General features: G+C 30.9%; 1 protein-coding gene across 2 annotated transcripts; it reads right to left on the minus strand.

Annotated features, from left to right (window-relative positions):
- Positions 1–551: 551 nt before the first annotated feature.
- On the minus strand, positions 552–15,303 carry LOC129976389 (juvenile hormone acid O-methyltransferase-like). Of its 2 annotated transcripts, none has more exons than XM_056089922.1 (5): positions 15,161–15,303; positions 12,672–12,957; positions 6,691–6,901; positions 3,158–3,305; positions 552–858 (listed from the first exon to the last, which is right to left on the minus strand). In XM_056089922.1, the coding sequence occupies exons 2-5, from the start codon at positions 12,950–12,952 to the stop codon at positions 677–679; spliced, it is 822 nt and encodes a 273-aa protein (XP_055945897.1). In that variant the 5' UTR covers positions 12,953–12,957; positions 15,161–15,303; the 3' UTR covers positions 552–676. The 2 variants fall into 2 exon arrangements, with proteins under 2 accessions (XP_055945897.1, XP_055945898.1); XM_056089923.1 differs by lacking the exon at positions 15,161–15,303 and adding an exon at positions 13,880–13,972.
- Positions 15,304–27,103: the final 11,800 nt, after the last annotated feature.

Genomic DNA, 27,103 nt, shown 5'->3' on the forward strand with positions numbered 1-27,103 from the left:
TAAATTTTTTGAAAATTTCAAATTAATAGAATAAATTTTTAGTGAGATGCAGCGATATAAATTATTTCGGCCATGGGCTTTTCATTGCTTACTTTTTATTATGCATTGTTCGCTTGTTTCTTTAAATATAGTTTTGATTGCTTCATTAAATATTTTTCCTTAATATCTTTCTGTCCGTTTTAAATCACTTTTAGCACGAAAATACTTTTCAGTGCTTCAACACAATCTATCGTTACAATCACTGTGATAGAACTGTAAGTATCAAAATTGACAAAAAAATGTTGCATTTTTTGAAAAAATTTCAATGCCAAAAAGCGATTTACTAGAACTTTAAAATAAGTACCATTCGCTGATGTATCTATTTAACCCAAAACCACAGATGCCAGCTTGTGAAATACACTAGAGTTAAAAAGCCACATAGATTCTTTAAAAATATGCCAGTAAAGGCAAATAATCTATTACAAGTAATATATAAATCAAAGACATAGCATATAAATGAGGCGATTCATCATTTATCATTTAAAATATGTTTATAATAACAGATGTACACTTTCAAAATGAATAAAATCACTTTCTAGATATAAAAAAAAATTATATTCCATTCTACCAACGGATTTAATTTGATATATCCAATAAAGGAAATCCATCAGCGCCACACTTCTTTCTTCCGTTGCAATCAATTATTCATAACATCGGGTTTTCGTAGAAGAGCTGTGAGAAAATAAGAAGATTGGCAAGGTAAACCGTTATCAGTTCTGCAGTTATGTTTCAAGAAAGCTTCGAACAAGTGCTTTTTAAACTCTTCTTGCAAGTCTTCAGGAATATCGAATGACGAAAGGGCTAATTTGAAAGTCATATCTGTAACATGGAAAAAATTAGATTTTTAGAAAGCATGTTTTAATTAAAAGAGAGCATTTATTTCTCTGAAACAAAAGTTGAAGAAAGTTATATCACGTGTAAAATAATTCATGTGGCAAATATTTTTCAGATAGGAAAACTTACTTTTCTATAGAACTTAAAGCCGATGAGGAAATTTGAAATTCATCATGCAGCATATTTCTAAATTCTATAACCCACAACCGTCGATATGAATTACAGGATGGTTATAATTAAAGTGACCCTTTTCAAATCCTCCTAGAACCAGTTCTGCTTATTGGATTTCCAAAAAAAAACGTGGCGTATACTTTATATGGACCATGGGAAAAGATTTCTGAAACGAAAAAAATAGTTCACATTTTGACCACCAGATGGCTTTTAAGAATTCCTTATGCAAATTAGTCAAACCTATAAAGAGACTTACAATCAGAGCCAGAAAATCAATCTGTGTGTCTTTGTCATTGTTAATCATGCCCTTACAGAAGAAAGATCAAGCTTTACTGGTAACACTATTTTATCAAAACGGCAGCAATATCTTAGCTGCACTGCGTGATTATCGTCGTTTAAAGGAATTTCGAAATGGGCCCATATCGAAGAATGGTTTCAAGAAGATGATTATGATATTTGAAGAGACTGAAGACTTGGGTGTACTGTCAGGAAGAGGGCGGAAACTGGTTGCGATGGAAACTGTCAAAAAGTCGCTGTTGCTGTTGTTGAAAGAACCTCCAATTCCAGCTATTCTTCAGCAAGTGCTCGATAGGTGTCACGTGAGTTTGGCAATTCCGTAGACGACATTACAAAAGATTCTGCGATCCATTTTAAAACGGTATCCGTATAAGATCCGTGTTGTGCAAATTCTGCAACCTTAAGACCTCCAAACACGCTATGAATTTGTCTGCCGATTTTTACAAGAATGGAAGTTGATGACGCGTGGCCTCGACAAATTCTATGGTCAGATGAGGCACACTTTTCTTTAGATGGAGCTGTGAATGTCAAAACTGCCGCGTATGGAGTGCTTCATCTCCTAATGTCCTACACCAGCAACCACTGCGTTCTGATTACAGTGCATGCAGGGCCCGACTTAGACTAATTTGGGCCCGGGTCAAAAACTTCTTTGCCCCCCCCTTTGCTTCACTACTTCAGTAATGAAGAACCGAACTTTATGGAGGTATTTAAATTTTTCACCTCATTATAGATATATTACAAGACAATTGACTAGAACTTAAAATAGCTATAAAGTCCTCCCTCCCCCCTCCCCCTCTAATGGTCTGACGAAATATAGTTCTGTCCTTTTTATATGTTTAAAAAATTGTTCACATTTTGTTTAAAAGTTCATTAAAGAAGGAAATGTAAAAAACTTTCTATTCGATATGGGGCCCTCTTCTGATGTGGGGGCCCGGGGCAACTACCCTAGTCAGGCGCTGAGTGCATGGTGTGGATATACTGCTGATTTTATCCTGGGACCGTTTTCTTTTAAATATCACTACTCAAGGTCTTAAAACATTCTCTGTCACGAGTGTACCGTACATTGAACCTCTTCGACAACAGATCATTCCTGCTTCACAAGAATGGAAATGTTTTCAGCCCCCTGTTTTCATGCAAGATGGAGCAGCATCCCACATTGGACGCCAATTCAAGGAACTGCTTCGTGCTAACTTTGGCGAGAATCGTATAATGTCTAGAACTTTTCCGAATGCCTGGTCTCCTCATTTACCTGACTTAAATCCATGTGATTTTTGGTCGTGGGATTGCTAAAAGATCATGCTTATGGAGGAGGAGTTTGGACTTTTCCTTAGTTGAACCCAGCATTACAAGCCATGTTACTGAAATCCCCCGATAGTTCCTTCGCGTTATCACTGAACATACGCTTTCAACACGTAAAGGAGCACACGTTGAGCATATACTGTAACTAAATGAATTGTAAGGATTCTGACAGAGTTTTGTCTTCCTTTAGGTGGCATAATTCTACATGGTGGTCAAAATTTGAACTACTTTTTATAGAAGGAATCTTTTTTCTCATGGTCCCTATAACGTATATACCAAGTTTCATCAAAATCCAAAAGGTAGAACGGGTTCTATAGGGGTTTTCTGTCATGCAATGTGGTTTAATTATAACTACCTTGTAGGATAGAAAAGTATAACTGCAAACTCCATCCTTTGAGATAAAGAATACTACAAAAATATATGCAAAATATGTAAATCATATTTTACTGAGCGCGCACACACACATGCACATTAATGAAGATAATTGGCTTAATTAAGAGATAGTTGGGATTTTTACCTTTCCAAGCTTTTTCTGATTCGAAAGGAACACCAATTCTATCTTTCTCACAGAGAATTATTCGGAATCCAATTTCTTCTAGCATGGCTGTGTAATAAGAATCGTCTATATTCGTTAACTGAGTTGAAGGAATTTCAGGCGCATTGCCCTATAAAAAAATTTTAGAAATTAATTTGTCTTTAAGTTCTATTTTGTGAATTTTAAGAAATTATAAGTCATCAAGAGAAAAGGTAAAATGTGAAAACTTAAATGACGATCAATGAAAACAATTCGGAATGTAAAACAACTGAGCAAAACTCTTTTTATCGCAAGACATAGGTGATAATGCATTAATAAAAGCTCAAGAGAAGGTTCGAAGAAAAAAATATTCGATCTGTTAAAAAGAAAACCTTTTTGTATTCTTGCTTAATATCATGGGTGCAAAGAATTTATTTTATCTAGTAATTTCTTACGAGTTTTATTTCCGAGCTCCTGTAAGTTAATTAAATATTGTTCCTTTTAGATTAGACTGCATTTAAAATGCAGAATTGTTAAAATCTAAAAAGAAATTATTCTAGTCTTTATGTATGAAAAGATAAGCTGAAATACATTACATTTTTGTACAATGCAGTAAGCAGGCTATATTTTAAAACCTACATATATAATATACATTGTATATGTTTGGCATCCTTCTTATCAGAATTTATCAGATTTTAACTTTATGTTTTTGATTTGTTTTAACAACAGTTCCAGGCAGATTCTATCTGCAAATTGCGACATAAATGATTCAAAAGTCGTTCATACGATGTATGAAGGCAAACCAAAAATTTTTTTTACGTAGTTACTATTTGAGTAGCAGATTCTCTGTAAAAATGCTCTTTTCATGCTTTTAATTAGATATTTAATTAATAGCTTATCAAAATTTTATGTATTTCCTCATTAATTTCTAGGCATATTATTGCACAAAAATCATTTTTCATAAATTTAAAATAAAAGAAATTGGTATAACTGATAACCTTATTATTTCTGTTAAATTTTCTCTGCTTTCAATAAATTAAAAATATATATATTTTTTATAGCAAGACGTATTATTGTTTAGATACTGCATTTATACCTACGCACATTGTAATGGTATTAAATATTTATTTTCTATGCATGCTTTCACTATAATGCAATCTCTACAGATGAATGTATATTATCTAATACAGATGAATGTATTTGTGTGCATTGTCTGATCTAGAGTTACTAAATTGGACTTGCATTTACGTTCGAAGTTGAAAATATGAATCTTGGAGTGATTTTTCGAAATTGCAATTAAAAGTTAAGCGAAATTTTTGTCTTTCTCGCTGTAACTTCTGAAAAAATTTCAACACGAAAATAATTTTTACTGCATCTTAAAAAAAATATTTTTAACCCTTTGACTACGCATTTATTTGAAATGACTTATGTATTTTGAAGCGCATTTAATTTCTTGAATATGTGAAGGCCGTAGCTTTTGCGTAAGAATTCATTTATTTCTTAATATATATACTGCTGCATGATATTGGGATAACTTAGGGTAATAAGAATTACAAAATAAATAAATAAATTAATTAATTAATTAAAATAATAATGGAAACATAAGATTAACCAAATACGGAACGTTCTAATACGTCAAATGTATCCAAAGGTTTAATATACCAAATATTCTGCCATATTATTTTTTTATTCTTAATTAAAAAATATTTTAAGATCATTTTACACTTGTATATTTCATTGTTAGAATGAAACTGAAATTTATTTCATTGTTACTACAGATATTTTATTCTTTTTCCCATTGTTGATGTCCAAGATATGAAAATTTGGCTTATCTTTACATGTTAAGTAGGTTTTAATACAAATAGGCATGCTTTTAAAAAATGAAATTTTGTTGTACTTCAGTTTGTGTATTTTTGTTTGACTTCAGAACTAAACAATGGTAAAATTTCTTTTAATGCGTCGATGTTTAAATACTATTGCTTTTTTCCTATTATAGAATTTGATATAAAAATATAGATAGAAATTAGAGAAATGCTCAGCGTAATGAACAAAACTTCTTAAACAGTATGAGTTATATGTCCATAAAAATTTGGAAACTAAAAATATTTCGCTGATCAACACTAAGTTACGCACAATATTTAACTGCAATTTTGTGCACTCATTTATCCCATCGAACCAACTTACAACCAAAAGTGGCTAGCTGAGAATAAATTGTAAGAATAAAACAAAAGTAGACGAATTAAGTTAGTAGCAATAATATGCTATAGGTACTTCGGATTAGAGGATTAGCTCTCCATTAAACTGTTTAGTTTAGCAAGTGATTAATGAGGAATGTTGCTGTAGAGATGAATTGTAGACACAGGTAAACAGAAACATATACCACCGATTTTGCGGTTCAGTTTTTAAATAATTAAGCCGAATTTCAACTAAATTCTGTATATGGGGTGCACAGATGATGCATCATCATAGTATTCTGAATTAACAAGAGCATTAAATAATAACAAAAAGGGAAATTTCAAAATATATTGATAACGGAGGAGTAAAAATGGCCAATGTTGTAACCTCTAAAACAAAAAAAAGTTTAGAAATCGAAAAAAAAAAAAAAATCATATTAGCTACAGGAATGGTCAAAGCAGCGACCTTTTCATACAAGCTTTTAAACTATTTAAAAATACCAGGAGCGGATACAGGCATGTAGGATATTTCCAATAGGCATTACAAGATTCAGAGGCTTCCCTATTTCCATTTTCAGCTTTCGGAACCTAACTTTCTCTATTGAATTTCATTTAGTTTCTATATAAACAATTTTTAAGCATCAAATGTTATGATAAGTGACAAAATATTTAATTGCAGGCCACTTTTAAGAGAGTTAAGTTCAGGGTCTCGTGTAAACATATTTAATTTTTTAATGTTATTTTAAACAGTATATTAAAATTATAAAATTTTAACTCACTTTAAATATTTATACAAAGTTTCTCAGTGACATTGAGCTGTGAATCAGTCGGCCAACTATAAAAAAAATTTGGATCACACCATAGAGAAATTTGAAGGCTTGGATAAAAAAGGTCCTTAGAATAATGTTTTAAAATTTGAGCGTTATTTAATTTGAATTTTAAAAAGTTCGAGTAATAAATAAAATGAAAGTACAGAATTAGACTGCTTCAAAAAAAAAAAAAAAGTATTTAAAATTTTACGGGACCCCATTCAAAACTGCCTACATTGCCTGTTTAGTAATCCGGTTATGAAAGGTAATTTTTTGATTTATCACATTATAAAAGATTGCACATTCAACACTTTAAAGTGAAAAAGGGCGCTTGAAATTTTATTTAGCATTTGCATCATTTACCAGTTTTAACTGTCAATTGCTGCAAAATATAAAAGAATATATAAATATTCTTTCTATTGAAGAAAGATTAAGAGAATGTCACGATTCGAAGCAGTCAATTTGTTTTTAATTAAAATTAAATATTGCATCGATTACATATTCAAGCGTTAATTTATCAATGCAAACAATAATTAAATTTTTATCAACTTACATTATAATATTTGTTCCACTTTGTATCATCTCTAAGCTCACAGTGCCAACCAACGTAACCAGATTGCACACAAAAAAGAATGGCGGCCTCTCCACCTGGTTTTAGTAAATTATAAACATTTTGGAAGCCAGCCCTCTGATCGTGCAGCATGTGGAAGCAATGAGTTGAAATGACCTTGGCAATTTGTCCTTCCCATTTGATTAGAGAAGACCTATTTGTAGGAAAATTGTAATTAGTTTATCGTGATTAATATAACTGGCAATGAAAAAGTAAATGTACAAGTAATCAATAACAAATCTTTATAAAAAACTCATTCCAATAACAAATCTTTATAAAAAAACTCATTCCATTTTGTGCAAATTCTTAAAAGCTTTATTTGCCGTTTTTTTTTTTTTTTTTTTTTTTTTGGATGTCATAATGCAAAAATTAAAAGCAATTGTTGGATTTTTTAAAAAAGTTTCCATTTAATAATCTGATTTATTATTATTTAATCTCATTATCTGATGAGCATGGACTGAAAATTGAAAGAAGTGTTTTAAGTCTAAATTACTTAATGTCTTTTTTTAGGTACAAATATTTTGGTAAAATCCTAGATGGGCCCACCTCTTGGCGACTTATTTGAAATCTCGCCAAGTTGACTACTAATTGAATATTTGTCATTTTTTTTCAATTAAAAAACGATACTTGAAGGCCGGAAATAATAATAAATATAATAAAAAATAAATATAATAAATAAATACAAAATAAATAAAATAAAATTTTAAAAATCCATCTAGGTTGAGGTAGGCGATATTTGTAGTAAAACTAGGTAGTTAATAAAATAAAATAATAAGTAATAGTAAAATAAAATAATAAAAAAAAAAATTAAAAAAAAAATATATATATATATATATAAAATAAAATAATTAAAAATAAATAAAAAAAATCCATCTAGGTTGCCTCATTGGCGACGTTATCGTCATTTGTTTGGTGAGAATTCAAATGTGCTAGGATCCACCCAATATTTTTATTATAAGAAGCAAATTGAAGATTAATTTTTCTGTACTAAGTGATAACAGAATTAGATATCATATCAGTTTTGATTATTCAGTTGAATAAAATCCTAGTTTAATGTGCCCTTTATTTTGCCAAGGATTCAACAGTACAACGCCGATAATAAGATAGGTGGCCATATAAAAATTATTATGCACATAATACATAGTTACAAAGTTACCTACCATTATTTTAAAATTATGAGATGTATTGATCATAATTGTATAATCAAAATCGAAGATAGGTCACAATTGTTTTATCTAAGATAACTCCTTTTTGAACCTTTACGGGTCACAATTGCTGAATCTCCTTTGAATTTTGAAAGAACGAACTTTTGCAAACCGGCTGCGCAGGTCTGTACTTTAGAGAATAAAATTCGAACAAGAGATGCCATCAGCATCTAAAAAAGGCACAGCCAGAAATTTTTAACTTAAAAGATCTTCCCACGGCTTTGTTAGCAGCGGGAAAGGGAACCTAATACCTTCGTGGGATCATTAAATTGAAGAATTCTGAGTGTAACAAAAATAGCACAAAGAAAATGAAAGCATCCGTTCCAAATAGCTCCGCTGCTAGAAACGATGTTTAATGAGTAATAATATTAGATGATTCTTAAGAAGTTTGAGGGAACAAGTAGACTTACTCGGTTCAACTAATTCTTCATTTAAACAAGGGACGATTTAGGAATTTTCATTAAAAAAAAAGAAGAAGAAAAAAAAAAGAAGAAGAACTTTTAAGTGATTCAAACGTCGTTCTGTCGGCGCCATATAGTATATATTTTGAAATGCAGACATCGAATTCTCAAATCCAATAATCTTCATAATGGTGAGATTTCTGATCATCCCAATTATCAGACATCGGATTATTGAATACTCAGGCTTACCGAATAATCACTGAAAATTTACGAAAAGAACTACAAATGCAAAAAAATTCTGTTAGAATTGTAAGAATATTAAAATGAACAAAAAGTGTAATTAAGACAGACGATTCAAAAAGCTGGAGCAGGTGTTTTTAATTTTTTTATTTTCTGTTCTGACAAAATTCGAAAACAGACGATTTTAGTTAGAATAAAATAATTCGGTAAGAATTGAAAATAAATATATTATCTGTTCATTGCTCTCTTTAAAAATAGCCCTGAATGTTTTAATAACAGTAATAATACTTTCAATTATAAAACGTAATTTAATTAAATTCTTTAATGGGTGTTTTGTGTTGATTATTTTTAATTTTATTTTTTTACGAAATTGCTGTAGTAAATATACAACCCAACTAGTAAAAAATTGTAAACAAATCAGTATTATTCAGTTACTAGGAAAATTATTCCGCTTTCTTTTTCGGATTACCATATTGTTGACAAACTTAGGGGCTCATTAAACTAGAATTCAACTTCTATTTATTCACAAAAAAAGCAATCATCTTTGATTTACCATGGTATAAAAAATTAATATATATCAGTTCCGTAGCTCAGATTAATGCATTTATTATCATCGGAATTAATATGTTAATTGGAGTTTTAATTAAATGCAAAGCTATATTGAAGAAATTCTGCTGAAAACATCGTTAGAGTGAGAAACACCGAATCTCCACTCTATAGCTTGTTCAAGGGGTTTGTATTTTTATATGAAAATTTGAAACAAGTTAGCAGTAATCAAAAATTTATACGCAGTTGCTGAAAAATGCATGCGCCAAATTAATTGTTAACATCTTGAATGCCGTGGGGATCACCGGTGTCAGGCAGGCCCATATAAATTACACTAAGAAATTCAGCGTGGCCTGTCAATAAGTAAGTTTCCTTAATGACCATCTCTGAGCTTTATCTGTAATGTTAGGTTAACAATAGTCAACATTTCGATTGGTCCCGGCTATTAGGAAACGTTTTGCATTTATATGAACTAATTTAAGATGTGATCTCTACACATTCTATTAATTTTTTGAGTGAATCATTATTTAAAGCGGAAAAATTCTTTTTGGGAGGGGGGTGGGGTGGACTCTGTTTTAGAACGTGAAAGACAAGAATATTTTATCAAAGAAATTGCCAGTAGAGATTGAAACAGCAACTGGTTTTCGCCTAGAAATTGATATTTCGGAGTTAAATGCATTCATTAATTTAGAACTCCAGATAAGTAATTATTTGTGTGTGTGTGTGTGTGTGTGTGTGTGTGTGTGTGTGTGTGTGTGTGTGTGTGTGTGTGTGTCCCCTCGCGAAAGGATATTACTGTCGATTCAGTACATCCAGATGATGCTAAGAGTCTTACTAAAATGGAGGGGAATTCAAATTTATAGAAGTTTTGTTAAAACGATATTGTATTAAATAAAATTAAAAGAAATGATATAAAATACAAAAACTAAAGTTTTAGATAAAAAGAAAAGTAACTTAAAATGCAGACTAATAATATTCTCAAATCAAAATGCATATATGAAATATTGAATTTATAAATAAACATTTAAAATATAAATAAATCACAATATACTCCAACATTCAATAATACAATAATTTATTTTTAAAATTCTCACGCATTTTGAAAATAAATTTTTAAAAAATACCTAAAGAACATTAAATTCCAACATTAAATAATATAGTTTTTTAATAATTTTCCTTTGAGTTCTAGAAAGTAGATTTTTTTTTTCTTTTTTTGCATTTGAACTGCTTTCTACATGTTAGACAAATATATAATTTATTATTATAAATATTATTGATTCAAAATCAATTTTTCTCGAAGTTACCACTAGGGGGTGCTATAAGCCTGTAATCAAAATTCAATTACATTAATAGATTAAGCAGTCATTAAGTTCTTAAAAATTTAAAACATTTTATTATGAGACTGGTGAAAAATTGATTACAATATCTCATCTTTGACAGAATGGAACAAATAAAAGTACCTAAATATGAGGAGAAAAAAAGAAAGACTTCGTTTCTTTATGACCTCCTTTATTTCAAAAACTTCAAGGTCTAACAACTTCCATCAAATTTAGAACTCTTAACATCTAATGTAGACGATTAAGTTTCTATAGAGGTTACATTTTTAATGCATATAATTACCAACTAATTATCTCAAACGAGATTTGAATACATCATAAATTGGAAATTCATAAACGGGTAAAGGAAGAAACACAAAGTATAATAATAGGGCCATTTTTTTCTTCTTTTTCCTCCAAGATCCAATGGACAATAAAGAAAAAGAAGCAATAAAGACAAAAAAAAAAATTACCAAAAGTTATGTATAACCATGTCTACTTTTCGAAATATTCGCCATGACAATTCAAATAATTTGATATCAGTGGGTAAGGTTCCCGATCCCCTCTTCGAAAAACGTTGCCTCCAGTGAAGTCAGATCGAATTTAACGTTCGATTGTAGCTCATCATTAAAATGAAATTATTTTGGTATCCTAGTCAGTTCTACGGTTTAGAGAAGAGATGAAAATCCCCTAGCCTCCAAGCCAGATTGTCCAGCCAGGGGAACACAAACACAATACGATCACAACAGAAAATTTTGTTTAACGAATTGGCCAAGCTAAAAAAGGGCGGGGGAGGGGGAGGGATATCTGAATTCTGGGTGAGAGTTTGCCTACCAGCATCCAAAACCGAGATTTTGAAGATTGAGTGTTTAGATATTCTTGATCCATATTCTTTCCTTAAACCAGCTGGAGTGGTCACCACCACACTTCCCCGCGTACTCACTAATAAAATTAGTGTGCAATAGTTACGAAATATTAACTTTTGGCATAGATTTGTATTTTTAGTGAATCCATCGTGTCATTCTAGGCGAATTATTTGACGAATATACACTGGCATGCGTTAATAGTATCCATAAATAAAATTCGTGTCTTAAAAACTTTTTTTTTTCAACAGATTGAAACAAAAATTTGATACAAAACTGGACTTGCAATCATAAAATCCCATACCAAATTTGATATATTTAATTCACTGTGTTTTTGAATTATCGCGTTCACATGTTTCTGAAAGCACAGGCCGACAGACAGTCAACCTAGTGTTGGTTTTGGCTCTAGATTTGACAGATGTCTCCACTACAGATATTAAGTCAGTGTACTGAATCTTATCTATTCAGCTCTCTTCATTTTGTAATTGTGTAAACTTATATTTGAATGGCCGGACATATGGACTTCCACTGAATAGGTTTTACACAAAATTTGACAGAAATCTGCAAATTTGGTGTAAAGAGTATACCAAACTTCAACTGACCAACGCAAAGTGTTCGAAAATTTTCTTTGTCACAAACAGACAGACGGACGGACATTTTTCAAAAATGTATTAATCGAACTCAAATAGATCTAAAACGTGCGAATTCATTATAATCTCGAGAACGAATTTTTTTGTTCGATTACTATTGGTGAATCGAAGTGAGCAGTGGACTGTACTTTCGCTTAAACTTCTTTATTTACACTATATACACTCCTTTTTGCGGTGAGTAGTTCATATAATACATGGCTGATTGCGGTATTGCAATGCGGTGGGCTTTGTTAAGCCTTACAAACTGAAGTGGTTTACAGCTTCTGCGGGAGCTGGGGAGCCGATGCGGGTCAAAGTTCTAATGAACCCCTGAAAGACTCGATCGGAAGGGCGGGTAACGGGGTTGCCGTAATTTTAAGATTGCCAAGTTTGGCGTTAAGCGACATTCGCGTGAACAACTATATTTTCTCTATAATACGTATACGGGAAAATAAAAAAAAAAAGATTCTAAGAGCTTATTAATGATGAACTTCAAAGGAACGTTGAGAGCCATCTCAAATCACAAGCTGTAACGTTCTCCGAAGAGGAAATCGGAAATGTTGCCCACTGATATGATAATCACCACGACAATTAAATCGGAAAGTAATCATGTTTGTAAATGCTGTTTGAAAATATATTCATTTTCTTCTCAACATTTATTATTTTTTCACCAATAATTTCCCTGAATTTTTTTAAAAAAGGCTATCGTGTGTTTCAAACTAACCTGTTTTCGATATCAGCGCACTGATAGACAATGCTTGATGGTCTTTTGCTGATTTTCAAGTAATGGATCATCATTAAATTCTTATCTATGCATATCACTTGTTTGACGTTCGGAAAAAAGTTGACAAGAAGATTTGCTAATTTTATTTTTGGATTACCGCAACCAACATCCATGACGATGTCATCAGAGAGATCACTCCATCCGAGTTTTGATATGACCATCTCCAAGAATCCTGTAATATCTGTAGATACATAAGACACTTGCGGCTCTACAGCGGCCATGCTATCTGAAATAAAATTTAAAAAAAAAATGACGAGCAGTTTTAAAGACGAAATATAATTGAAAAAAATTTAAACCTCAATACAGTAATATAAATGCATTAAAGTTTCCGATTTGAAAACATAAATTTGAATGAAAATTCGTTTTTTTTTTTTCCCTTCAATTTAAAAAATAGGTACGTTTTTGTTGTCAGTGATATCTTTATTTTGTCTCTACGCCAATTAAAAATCAAATTATAATAAACTATTGGCATGTAAATGATACTTATTTATAAGCATTTAAAAAATTTTAAATGTATTCTCTTAAGTCATTTTTTTACTGTACGAGTGCCTTCATATCTGAAAAAATAATCAAGATATTTTAATGAAATTTATAATGAGTGTTCGTTATATTATACAGAATGTAATGAAGTATGGATTTAATGTTGAATAGAAATAGATTTACGATTATTTAATGTAAATATTGTTGAAAATATTTCAAAATTTCATAAATAATTTCATATATTACACACAAAAATTTTATTTTTGAATATAATTCTTAGATAATAGTTACACTCTAAGATATGTTACATATGTAATATTCCCAAGAAAAATGAAAAACTAACGATTATTTTCTCTAGAACAATCCTAGTTTTTGTAAATAAATGCTAAAATTTACATCAAAATATGCTTTTTCTGCAAAAGCTACATATATATTTAAATAATTTCCTTTTCATTCATCATTTTATCTTTATATTAACATAAAAAATCTTATAAAGATTAAAATATTTGTATGTTTTTTTTTTGTTTGTTTGTTTTTGAAAAACCCCTCTGAACTTAGTCGGATACCTTAAAATCATTAAATAAGACTACTTTTGCAAATAGTTTGTATTCAGTACTGAAAATCTTATGATTCGATTAAAATTAAAAATTTCTGAATGAAAAACTTACATGTCCAATGTTAAATGTCAAACTCATTATTAATAGCCTGCAGTTCCATGACAGTATTTAAATTTTAAATGAAAAAAAAAATTGCTAAACGCCTTTTCACAGCAATGCTTTTTGTACAGTTCCGACAGTAAAATCTATTAACTATCAAGTAATTAAGCATAAGACTCAAACATTTTAAGGCTTCAAAATAGAATTATTTGTCGTAGATGTTATTTATTTAACATATATGTGATATTAACCATAGCGATAAAGAACAGGAAAGCTCTACAGGTAAGATTTAGACCTGCAGATACCAAATTTGATATTGATGTTCTTCGGACTATAGGAATATGCATCTTACAGGATATATTCTAATTAAAATTTTGAAGTTTTAGATAAAAACTAAGTGGATTTTAACGCTTTTTCATCATTACTTCTGAAAATATAGCACATAAGTCATTTTTACAGCACTTTAATATAAGTTAATATTAAAATTTATTGCCAAATTCTGAGTAATCTTTTAAAAATGTTTTTAAGTATATTTTACAAAATATTTTAATTCTTATAATGAAACCTAGATCGTTCACATTGTTACTATAATTATTTTCTTCCGGTGTTGATCAAGATACGAAAATTCGGTTTATTTTTCCTTAATAGTTTTTCTTAATATATTTCTTTTTAAAAGCATGCTCTTAATAAAGTTTAGCGGCAATTAAAATAAATAAAGCGGCAATTAAAAATAATCTAATTTTGGATGTATGTAATGGTACATTTTTTAAGTACATTGAACCTTATAAACTGTCGGTATTCCTTGTAAATAATTAAGCGAACTAAAAATATAGTATCTCACTTTTAAATTAAAATTCTATTTTTTTAATTGCAGTATGCTCATTTTTTATTTTATCGAATCAGAAAATTTTTTATTGAAAAATATTCCATGACATTACAAAAATATACTCCGAAAAAAGAAAAAATACTTTGATTGATTTTACTTTCTATTCATTTATATTTTATGGACACATAACGAATCAGCTTGCATATTAGTGCATTAGTTTAATCTTTTTTCTTGAATCCTATTATTGTAGATCAGTTATAATAAGTTAAGGAGGTGCATATGCAATGGATAAAATAGTATAAATCTTCATAAATTACATGTCTATTAAGATTTAAAGTTCAAAAACCTATTATTGAAAGCTATTCAGACGAAATTGTCTGACCAGTAATTACAGCAAACCATTTGGTTGCAAAACGGGATAAGTATAGACAGAAAAACATAAGTTTAAAATTATGATAAAAACTTACTGTTTGTTCTATCTACAACACTATAAAAGGTTAAAATAGTGTAAAATGTTCACCAAGCACAACAAAATATTTAAAGATAATAATTACCAACAGTTAACTTTGATACACACGAGCATAGAAAAATTAATGGAATAATTTTGGACAGAAAAGTGGTTACATTATATGAAGATATTTGTGCTGTTACTTCTGTATATCTAAGCGCAATGAACTAGGATAAGGCTCTTTAAAAATTTTCATTCACAACACTTTATCCAACAGGAAGAAAATTTTGCGACCTAACTGCTGTAGAAATAAATTTGCCAATATTCCAAATTTGGAAAGATGATTAAGAAAGTAAGGTCCAACTGAAAATTATTTCAAAAGAAATTCGGTTTAAAAATGCTATTAGCAAATTTTATTGAAATACTTTGAGTCAAAGTGATTTCTTTAACACCCTCGCATACATGTAAGAGGAAACCGCGAAACGTTTCACGATCCTAATACTTCAAGACACTACTTAAGATCTCGATAGCACATGGGATTTAAGAACATTTTAGAGTTTCGCACTGACCTAACAATAAAATCTCAGTTTTGGAACGATAGAGTTTCAGGTTCAAGACTCAATTTCATTAGATATCTGATATGCATTTGAGTTTGGTATGCATTAAATCTAAGACTGAGAGATAATCTTCTTCCAGTTTTTATGGAGCGGAAGTTTAGAGACATGATGCTTACTCAGATCCGTTCTCGTCATCCAATCAAGGTTCAAAAATACGAGATCAGTTCCAAAATATACCTGGTGCTGTCTCAAAGCAAAATAGAGATAGATTATCTAATGATAAATTTTCATTTTGGGGCTGAAGAATTCCATGTTCGAAGGCGAATCCACAAAAGATCTGCCATATATATGGATATGGTGCGTACTACAACTGATTTCGTAGACCAAACGTCCAACCGCTGATATTTGTGAAAGTTTAGACAATGATTTGCGAACTCAGTTGTCGTTTTACCTCATTTCAAATTACGAGCCTCATCCATAACAGACCTCATGTTTCTTCCACTCAAGATATAATCTAACTGAAACTAAGATAACGTGGATTATATTAATTAATCTAGGCCTAATTATACTATTATTATCAGAACTAATTACAGTATATCGATTAAGTTGAAAAACTGATCAACATACTATAATTTATAACCTTTTGTTTGAATAAAGATATTATATCTTGAAATTGTACGCAATGATATCCTGAGATATGGACAGATATATTTACATATTTTTCTTCAGTGTTTTAACAAATTGACACAAAAGCAATTGAAGCAGATTTTTTTTTTTCATTTATTTCTTACAATCCCTAATAACTTTGTTTCGAAGGAAATCGAAAATAGATTCTCCAGGAAAGATTTTAAACATTTAAAGCAAAAATACCTAAAAACTTGTTTTCAAGTAGTAGTAATCTCAGCAAAAACCACTGACATGTATGACTGATGAGCTCTTGTTTAGTGTTTTTACTTTGATTTATCTTTGGTTATATTACCCCATCCCTTTAGAAATATTTTGTTGTTGTTGTTTCTTATGACACTTGCCATGCACAAGCCCGCTGTTACGAAGACAGCGATTTTAAGCCGGTGGGGGGAACGTCTCTTGTTTTTATAGTAGCGCCAACTAGGGCCAAGAGTACAACTTTACATCACCCATTCGCTTGCAGAACCCCTTTTTACAGGAGGGCACATTCACACAACTCACAAATAGAACAATGGAAGAACAACCATGCCTAAACCGGGACTCGAACCCAGGACGCCCACATCACGGGGAAGACGCGCTACCCCTATGCCAGTACGCTGGGAGAAATATTTTGTGCAGTCTTGTATTGATAGGACTGTGGATGCTAAACTTGAAGATTTAGTCTTATATTGATGACAAAGGAATATTTAGAGGGAAAGACGGCATTTCACAATTTATACCCTGAATTTATGTTGAGATAATCAAATATTTTGAGATCGATCACCGAAGTATCATCAAAATGAGAGAAATTGATCTAACAAATAAAAATGAAAAACTACGTACATAAAGTTCATCTCATAAGTAAAGATTATGTTCCCTATACTTGAAATGACACGGCATATTGATATTTCAGATTGATAGATGCTTTTGTTACATTATGTTTTTCATTCTCCGAGCATATTTAGATATGAAAGAGGCTTATAGCAATTTTTTTGACTTTTTTGTTGAATGATATATTAAAAAAGCATAGTTAACGGTTCACCCTCCACTATAAATAGTTTGGAGAAATTGTTACATGGGGTCATAGCATAATGGGGGAAAAAAAAGAAGCCATTTTGCATAAAGCACTCATCTCCTCTTTGGATTGTTTTTGAGTTGAATTACAGACACAGTGTCTTTCAAACAAGAGTAATTGTTTTTGATGGATCCTATAATTTTAAATCATGTTTAGGTGAAGGGTACGGCATCCATACCTACATGCTCTTCTAATCATCAGCAGTAACCGGTCAACTTTTTATTGTCACCAACTTAAAAACTCTCCAGTCCATACACGCAACGATATTCTTCGTTAGAAACGATTTCGAATCTGAATCTTGCTGTTTCAAACTGAGATCTTGCAACCAATACATCTCAATCTTCACCTTTGTAATATGTAATGAAAAGCCATTCTGATTTCAGAATGTGGCATGATGCCAAAGTCCAGTTTAGTATCTACTAATATAAAAAGGTTTGGTAATCCAGTTTATAAATAAATTTAATAACGATGTTTTTATTATTTATTTGATTTTTTTAATGGCTTAACATCATTTCTCCATATCGGCAGCTTATTTGACTCCTATCTAGTTTTATATAGATATAGGATAAATTGATCAAAAAGCGGGAAAATAATACACAGTATATAAATGATTGGAAATAACCAATACAATTATATAATTGACAACAATTATATATAAGAGAGAAAATGCTCATTGTCTTGAGTACCAAATTGTTGAAAGAACGAAAACGATAATACAAAATACGAAAAAGTGTACGACAAATCTCAGTTTCTTAATTATGTGGTGATTTATTTATATATTGTATAGTTAATGCAATATATTATATTTATATATTTATTATATCTCGTTTTAAAGCAACACTAGGGCTATTTTTGGATGGACCTCGTAGTTTTGAACCGAGGTCAGATGACAAGGATGACACTTGAGCTGGCACCCTCTCTCCAAGCTTAGACACCACAGCAGCAGGAAGAGTTTGGCCCCGACGGATTTAGCGTGCACCTAGCCCGCTTATGAAAATGATAAATAAAAATTGCTTTGAACTAGACAGATGAAACTTTGTATCTTTACACTAAATTTGTATAATTCTTTCAAATTTTGAAAGAAATCTATTTACGGGGAGTCTGCATGTCCGTCTGTCCGAATGCAAATGAACAAGATAAAAGCACTATATTAATAAAATTTGGTACATAAATTTAGCATCTTAAAAGTAAATATATATAAAATTATTAACCAAATCCATCAAGTTCAGGAACCGGATTGGATTGACTGTCTGTCGATCTGTACCTTTGCATGCATTAAACGTAATGGTACTTTTCCATTAGCCGGGCACAAGCGAAAAATCGCCAAATAATGTAGAATTCCGCCAAATTTCTTACGCAAAATTCGCAATCCATTAACCGGGCGCAAGCGAAAAATCGCTAAATAAAGTAGAATTCCGCCAAATTCGCGTTTGGTTCACAATTGGCGACATCTGCGCCCGACTAACACAAAAGTACCAACGCAATAATTCAAAAATGCAGTTACATAAATAAATGACATTCGATGTCTTGTGACTATAATTGCAGTTCTGTGACACATTTTAGTTTCAGCCATTTGGAAGAAAACATCCAAAATATATATTCGGTTTTCCTGGTATTTGTTTAAATAATGCATTTAATAAAATATTCCTTTTTTTTTTTTACAACTGTATGCCATGGGAAACTTAAAACACAATTAAGTTTTTTTTTTTTTTTTTTTTAATTTTATTCTGTCGTTAGGAATGCATATAAACATCGGTAGCTCTGCTGAACATAAAAAAGGGAAAAAATTATGTGCATTATAAAGATGAATGTTTGTGCACAAGTGATGTTTGATACAGAGGTACCAAATTTTATGCAAATATATTTTGGAGGGTGAAAATATGTAGCTCGAAGCAATTCATTAAAAATTTTAATTAATTAAAAATTAAGCAGAATTTTTGCGATTTTTCCAGAGAATAACTTTCGAAAATATTATGATACAAAAACGAGTTTCATATAATCGTAAAGTTTAAGGAAAAAAAATCTATATAATTATATCAATTTTTCCCATATAATTTTTATGTTACATAATTAATTTTAACCCTTTCTAGGGCCGTGGGAAGTATGCTTCACACCAAATTTATCAATCTTTGTATGAAATTTTGTAGGTTGGCATAAGTTCTGACACATTTTTTTAGTAAGTCAGAAACTTAGATGCTTCAGTTCTTTATGTCAGACAAAATGATGTGTCTTGATTTGTTACTTAATTATTAATTAACCAAATTAATAAATTAGTCAAATTAAATTTATCTAATAAGCTAAATGAATCCCTTTTCTTATTCTAATTTCAAGTCTAAAAATATTTTAACATAATATGACTAGAAAAAAATGGCCCTTTAAAGGGTTAAAAAATATTATAAGCGTATTTTGCAATAGTATATTTTATTTTTAAAATTAAATTCAAATCGTTTTTATTGTTGCAACTAATATTTCATCACGTTTCATTTCCATTATTTGATGATTGGAGGCACCATCAAGTCTCCTGTATGGCCTTTAGCTAGGTGGGGTATCACACAGTTCATCATAAAGATATGAAGATTCGGCCTAGTTTAGCTTTTAATAAAATATTTGAAAGCTTATTATATTTAAAGTTGAGGCTTAACTTTAGAATCAAACAATGGTGAATTTTTTTTAAACGTTCCATTTTTAACACTGCGGCATTTTTCTGTGATATAGTTGAATATATATAGATATACAGAAAATTAAAAGAATTCACTGCATAAGGAACTATACTATGGATTCCAAAATAGCATATTTCTATTACATTTTGAAGTTTAAAAACATTTTACTGCGGAAACCATTAACACCAAATTACATGAAATATTTAATTGAAATTTTTCGCCTCCAGTAATCCAGCAAATCATCTGATTACCAAAAGCGGGCGATACAAGAATAACATATTCAAGAATCATGTTAACATCATGTTATTCAACATCATGTTAAAGGATGAAAAAATCTGAAAATGTGTTGTGCATTGAATGGGAACAGAAAAAAAAAAAAGAATTAAGATATCCTACCATTGCAATTTGAATTCCACATGAAGTTGCCGTCAGGTAAGGTCTTTTAAATGTCCAAGTTTCAAGGCGAGATATTTTCCTTTACGCTAGAGGTTCAACTCACGTTTTTAAATAGCTGAAGCCTCAGCTGCATTAAAGACCGGTGGGCATCTTCAAGTCCCCAGTGGTGGGGAGAAAGCGAGGTCAAAGGTCACATGCTTGTTTACTTCGCACGAAGGCGCGGGGTTCTATGAAGGGAGGGGGGAGAGTTAGTAGTACACGAAGAAATATGAAATGGTGGTATGTTGAGTTTAGCATGAGTTAGAAATAAGGCGAAGTCTTATTCTTGTAATTTTTAGTAAAAAAGGGGCACAATTAGATAACACTTCACTAAACATTGCAGGATTATTTTGCTCTACTACACATCTCCAGATGTTGAAATGAAATTCCATATCTATTGTGTGTTGGCAGCAAAAACTCACCCCAGCCCCCTTTTTTCTTTCCCACAACTGGACCAGTAAAAAAAAGAAAAAAAGAATGGAGATTTTTTTTCAAGAAAGCGCTTTTCAACTGCTTTGGTCTTTGAGGCCTGTAGACGTTGTCGGAAGATCGAATTTTTGTCCCATCAAGGCATCCCTTGCTTGTTTGGACATGAATGGATTTATAAATAGGCAACTACTTAGAACCCCAAACCTCCACATATTTTTAAAGAGAATTTTAATTACATATGCCGTGCTATCGAATTTGCTCAAATAAACTTAAGTATTCTTTAAATTTTGTAGATTTATATATTACGTTGTTTTATCGCTCTAACAAAATATGTTGCTTTATAATTTTTTTTAAAAAAAAAAGATGTCCTATCCTGTAATTAAATAGTATTTAGAATGTATTAAAAAGCTCTGTAATTTTTGTTCAACCTTTTTTTTTTATTATTAAAATTGCTTCTGCATTTTTTGTAAGTGAGATACTCAGATCAACTGTTTTGAAAGTGATTCAAAATTAAATAATATATTATCTCAGTTTGTAAAAATTTATTGCTTATAATATCTTATAAAGAGATGAAAATTAAAATCAATAAAAAGATATCTAGTTCCGGAAGCTAAAGAGCAAAAAATGAATGGATTTGCATTACCTAAAGGTGCTATAAAGCTTAATCTGGCTATTGATGTTGAGTTGATGAAGATGCAATTTGCTAAAGGGGAAATATGGGGTCGGACATTCGCTTGATCATAACTTCAAATTTCCTCAGGCATTTCCAATTGTAAGCTTGCACTTTCAATTCAAAATGCTAACCCAACGAGTTAATTCATCGATATTGGGGCATTTATGAATTTTAAAGCTGAAAAATATCTTAGATGAAACTTTAAGACATTAAAAACAGAATAAATTATTAATTTAGTCCAATTTATCATCTGTTAATTTAATATGATCCACTTATAGGGTGGTATTTTTCCGGCTCGTTACGAATGAATTAAAAATACTTTTAACAATCTTAAATTGTTTTAATGTAATTTTTCTTTGACATGTTAATGGAGTTGCATAAATGTATATTTATGATAAATTAGTTTATTTGTATTAACGATCTGTTTTAAAGTAACAGTAAGGCTGTTTTAGGATGCACTTCTTAATTCTGAATCACGGTCAGATGACGAAGACGATACCTGTGCCCCCCCCCCTCCCTCCACTTCAAACTTCTGCATCACACCAAGGAATCTAGTTTGATCTCGACCGGATTAACGTTTACCAGACCAGCTTACGTATTGATTCTTTGATGGATTTGGTTTCGAACCTTGAGCCCTTTAGTCCTGAAGTCAGATATTATCATCAGACGAACGCGATCCTATAATAATTTAAAATATGTTTTATTCATTAGGAAAAATCAGGTTTTATTCCAAGAAAATCAGTATACAGAGGTATTTATACAGTGAAATTCTCTTCCATGCCACTGTATAGTTTAATCACAAAGAGAATTTTCCTTGTCATGTAAACTTCTGAAGAAAACTGACTTTCAGACTCATGCAGATATCAACTTATGCACCAGAAAGCATGCAAAATAGATTCTATTACAAGTATTTAATGGAATCTGGTGTATCACAAGGAGGTATGCACCGTCATAGGTGAGGGAACGCCAACCAGCCGTAACATTACTATTATACCACCTGGAAAATTGAGAAACCATAAAACACGGCACAAAGAGCTTAAAAAAAATTCGAAGATATGTATCTCAGTTATCAATATATATATATATATATATATATATATATATATATATATATATATATATATATATATATATATATATATATATATATATATATATATATAATGATATTTTAACTCTAATTTCAATTTAATTAATTTTCAAGATTTTATCTTAATTTAGCCCATAGTAACTTCATTCTAAAATATTCTCTTATTTCGTGATCCAATTCCACTGTCTCTACTTAATTAATGCAAGAGAAGCTTTGTTAAATTGTTGAATCAGCTAAAATCTAACTTTCCCACACTACGCGTGAAGAGATAACATACCGCTGATCAAGCAAATTCTTTTTTAAAATCTCCCTGTGTTTCCCCTACCTTCTCCGCGCCTGTAATGAAAATCCCTATCGAAATCTCATAATACATTAGCACTGTAAAGAAGTATTTTCCCTATCAAAATCATAGGTTATATAAGACCAGGGATAAAATGTCCAAGAGCTTTTTCCTCATTCCTTTTCTGTGTCGCTCTGTGTGCTCATCGCTTGTACATATGCTTGCTTCTTCAAAATGAAATAAAACGACGTCATGAAATTAAAAGTATTTTCACTGTCTTCAAACTGCATCCTGCTTCAACACAAATAATGTTACATATATATATATAGTATATCCATTCAGCCCTATCCAATTTTCTACCAACACATCTGCTTTCAAATATTTAGTTATTTTTAGTTGAGAAAATGGCGCTTACTATGCCAAAGAATGATTTTATCAGCTTAAGACCGGAGAGTTTAATTTCTTGAAAGATTGTGCTAGGGATTAAGTACAATCTTCAATGATTTTTGTGATTAAGCACTCGATTCTTTGATACAAAGCAAAAAGAATTATATATGGATCATCTATATAAGGAACATCATGATTAAAAAATTTCCAGAAATTGCGAGTGATTCAAAATAGAAAACTAATGAGAATACAATCGCTTCTTGATATATTCGACTTACGTAACGGCCTCAAAATTAACCCTATTGGCCTATAATTATCTCCACTAATAAGAAAGGCGAATATTATCTTGGTGTTCTATGAAATAAACTGTTTTTGCTATAATTACCAAATAGTGACAAATATTATAGAGATTGGAAACTTAATCTTAGAAGAGATTATTTTTTGTTAAAATTTTAACATACAAAGTTTGATTTTGCAAAAAGCTTATTTTTAAGTCCTTTTTCAAATTTAAAAATGTTACCTCATGAATGTTACCATTTTAATTGTTAACATTTTAAATGAATTTTGACAAAAAAAAACAACAATTTGCTTAATTTACTACGATAAAGTTCACTGTGGCAATAAAATTCAAACCATTGCCATTCGTTTCATTAAATATTTAATCGTGTGATTTTCTTCCATTCCACGAGAGTAAGATTCTCACAAATTATCTTTGCTATTTACATTATCGCAAAAGATAACATGAAATTTAATTAAGATTAGATAAACAGTGGAGATTTTAATGGTACTATTGTCATGTAGGTTCTTTAGTGTGGAACTTAATGACACACACAAGAAGTAGAGCTAAACCAATTTATTAACTCAACTCGCAAGTGAGAACACAGTGACTGACAAATCTTCTGCTTTTATACTAGCAGGGAAAGTTCCAGAATACTTTTCTGGAGACAGTAAGAAAAGTCCAGAACATTTGTCTGGTAAACTAAAGAAAGGTCCAGAATCTTCTGGAACATGAAATAAAGGAAAACATAAAATGAAGGAATTAAATATTTACACAGACTGTGAATCGCATTGTCTCTAGTAGGAGTCGAACTTACGATCTCTTGATTGAGACCAGTGTTATGACCATTCGATCATGGTGAGTCGACTGCCTCTTTTCAATGCCGCACTATGACGTCACGAGATTCGACTCCATTAGTAGGTTCATGTATAAAATAAACAGGTGAAAGGTTATTAAATTAATGCGGTTTTAATATTTGTCGCGGTCTAAGAACGCTCCGTTTTGGGAATCATGAACATCGAGTCATGCCACAAAGAGTTATTTGAAATTAAGCAAAATAAATATTCTCGACAAAATTTCTAGTTGCCAAAAGTGACTACAATGCAAATAATTAAAAAGATTTTTCAAAATAATATTCCAGATGTGTAACTTCTATTATCAAGTTCAATATTTGGAAGCTTTAGAAAATGGTCTCAAAAAAGATGAAGCTAAATTCACAGAGACTTAAGTACAATAAATGGGAATTGGGATCTTAAAATTATGCACACTTATCCCCCCCCCATCTGTAAATATTTAAAATAGAGTCGAATCTGTTCTCTAATCATCATTATATACTATATTAGGAAAACGTTTTAAGCTTTCTTTTTTTATCCTTAATTTTGAAGTTTGCTTTTAATTATAGCAAAGATACTGCGCTCACACCCAAGGAGAATGTACCTAATGCTATCACAAAGCGCGTGAAAATAAAAGCAGTAAATAAAATAATAAAAAGTAACGTGAGAAAATATTTTTAAAATATTTCGAAAACATTTATAAAATTTAACAAAAAAAAAATGCACAGAAATAAAATTGGTATCATTGAAAAGTTAGTTTTTGAATTAAGATAAAAATGGATTTTGAATAATAATATATTGCTAAGTTAATGGACAACGAAAAATCTTATTTTGATTAATTATGAAACCCTTTTCTTGTTAAGTACCTACTATCCAAGAAGTAACTACAGTACTATGCAAATTAATTGGGACAAACAGATTTTTTAAGAAAATTGTTCCTTTCTCGGGGATTTTCTGCCTCAAACCGTTTTCAACTGCCTTTTCTTAGAACGTGTGACTGCCCTTCACTAGTCTAAACCGGTTTGACCACGTGATCATGACATGTCGAAAATTTTTCCCTTCAGTTGCTGTAAAAAGTGATCGCTTGTGTGAATTGTCTCCTTCTGGCGTGTATTAAAAAAAATGGATATCACACCCAGGAAAAGAACTAGAATTGTTACCCTTAGTCAGCATACTTCTATGGCTGTGAGGGATACTGCTGCAGTAATTGGAGTTGGAATATCCAGTTTTTCTAGGATTATTAATCAGCAAAAGAATTTTGGGGCAGTGTCTCCAAAATGTGGACGCAAACGCAAGACCACACTTCGAATACACAAATTTCTTGTACGAAATAGTACAATGCATGCTTACAAAACAAGTAGAGATCTCCAGAGAGAATTATTAGCTACTGGTGTGAGCGTGGATTCATCGAGAGTTCGATGAAGGCTTAGTGAAGCTTGGAGAATTGCAAGAAAACCAATAGAAAAACAGTTATTAACACCTGCAATGAAGAAAAAACATTTGGATTGGGACAGGAAATATCAATCCTGGACTGCACAAGATTGGAAGAAGGTTGTATTCAGTGACAAAACGCATTTTCTTGTGCAAAGGTTTCGACCAAGATTTGTCAGGTGAAGTGGTGGAGAGCCCATCAGGGAATAACATCTTATTCAAACAGTTAAGCACCCTCAGAAACAGATGTTTTACGGTTATTTTACTTCTGAAAGACCTGGCAGCTTAGTACTAGTTGAAGGGATGATGAACTCTAAACAATACATTTCTATAATAGAAAGTAAAATTGTGCCTATAATGTAAACGCTCGCTGGTAGTGATATCTTTCAACATTATCTTGCTCCATGCCATCTTTCTAAGCTAACAACGAATTTTTTTTTCAAAAACAGAAAATAATGGTTTTTGATTGGCCTGGTAATTCTCCTGATGTAAATCCCATCGAAAATGTGTAGTGCATTGTAAAGAGACATCTGAGTAAAATGGATTGCTCAACAACGAAAACAATTATTGAGAATGCTATAAAAGTTTGATTTCGTGGTGACGAGATCAAAAATTTATGTTCTAATTTAGTGGAATCCATGCCTAACCGTGTACAGGATCTCATTCAAGATAGAGGAGGACATATTTTGTATTAGAATGCTATACTGTGCACGTAAGTTAACCTATACTAATTAAACAACATTTGTGAAAATTTATGTGTTTGTCCCAATTAATTTGCACAGTACTGTACATGCCAATTTTTTTATGAACAAGTCTGATCTGTAGACCATTTGAACGAGTTTTGCCTTCAAGTATGTCGTAAATTACAAATAGTATGCTAACCGACAAACAATGTCCTATTAAAAATATACGATGAGCAACCCGCATTTTCCAGCTAATTCTACGATTGCAAAACCCGAATTCCAATATTCAGAAATTATAAATGCAGAGAATTTCCAATCTCTAGAAAACCAGGAAATGAATGGAAAGAGAATCTTAAAATTCCATCTTTACAAACAAAATAAATCAAGCCGAATTAAAGTATATAAAAAGTATAACATCTATAAATACTGGCTAAAATATGTGAAGTATCATATGAAACTGTATATAATAATAACTCAAGAATTGTA

This window comes from Argiope bruennichi, chromosome 7, assembly GCF_947563725.1.
Source record: "Argiope bruennichi chromosome 7, qqArgBrue1.1, whole genome shotgun sequence".
NCBI classification, from domain to species: domain Eukaryota; kingdom Metazoa; phylum Arthropoda; class Arachnida; order Araneae; family Araneidae; genus Argiope; species Argiope bruennichi.

Bases quoted from the DNA above. Each gene is read 5' to 3' on its own strand.
- LOC129976389 (XM_056089922.1), bottom strand. From the start codon at position 12,952: ATGGCCGCTGTAGAGCCGCAAGTGTCTTATGTATCTACAGATATTACA. The intron at 6,902-12,671 runs GTTAGTTTGAAA...TCCTACAAATAG, and splicing joins TGCGCTGATATCGAAAACAG to GTCTTCTCTAATCAAATGGG. The intron at 3,306-6,690 runs GTAAGTTGATAA...ATTTTTTTATAG, and splicing joins AGTGGAACAAATATTATAAT to GGCAATGCGCCTGAAATTCC.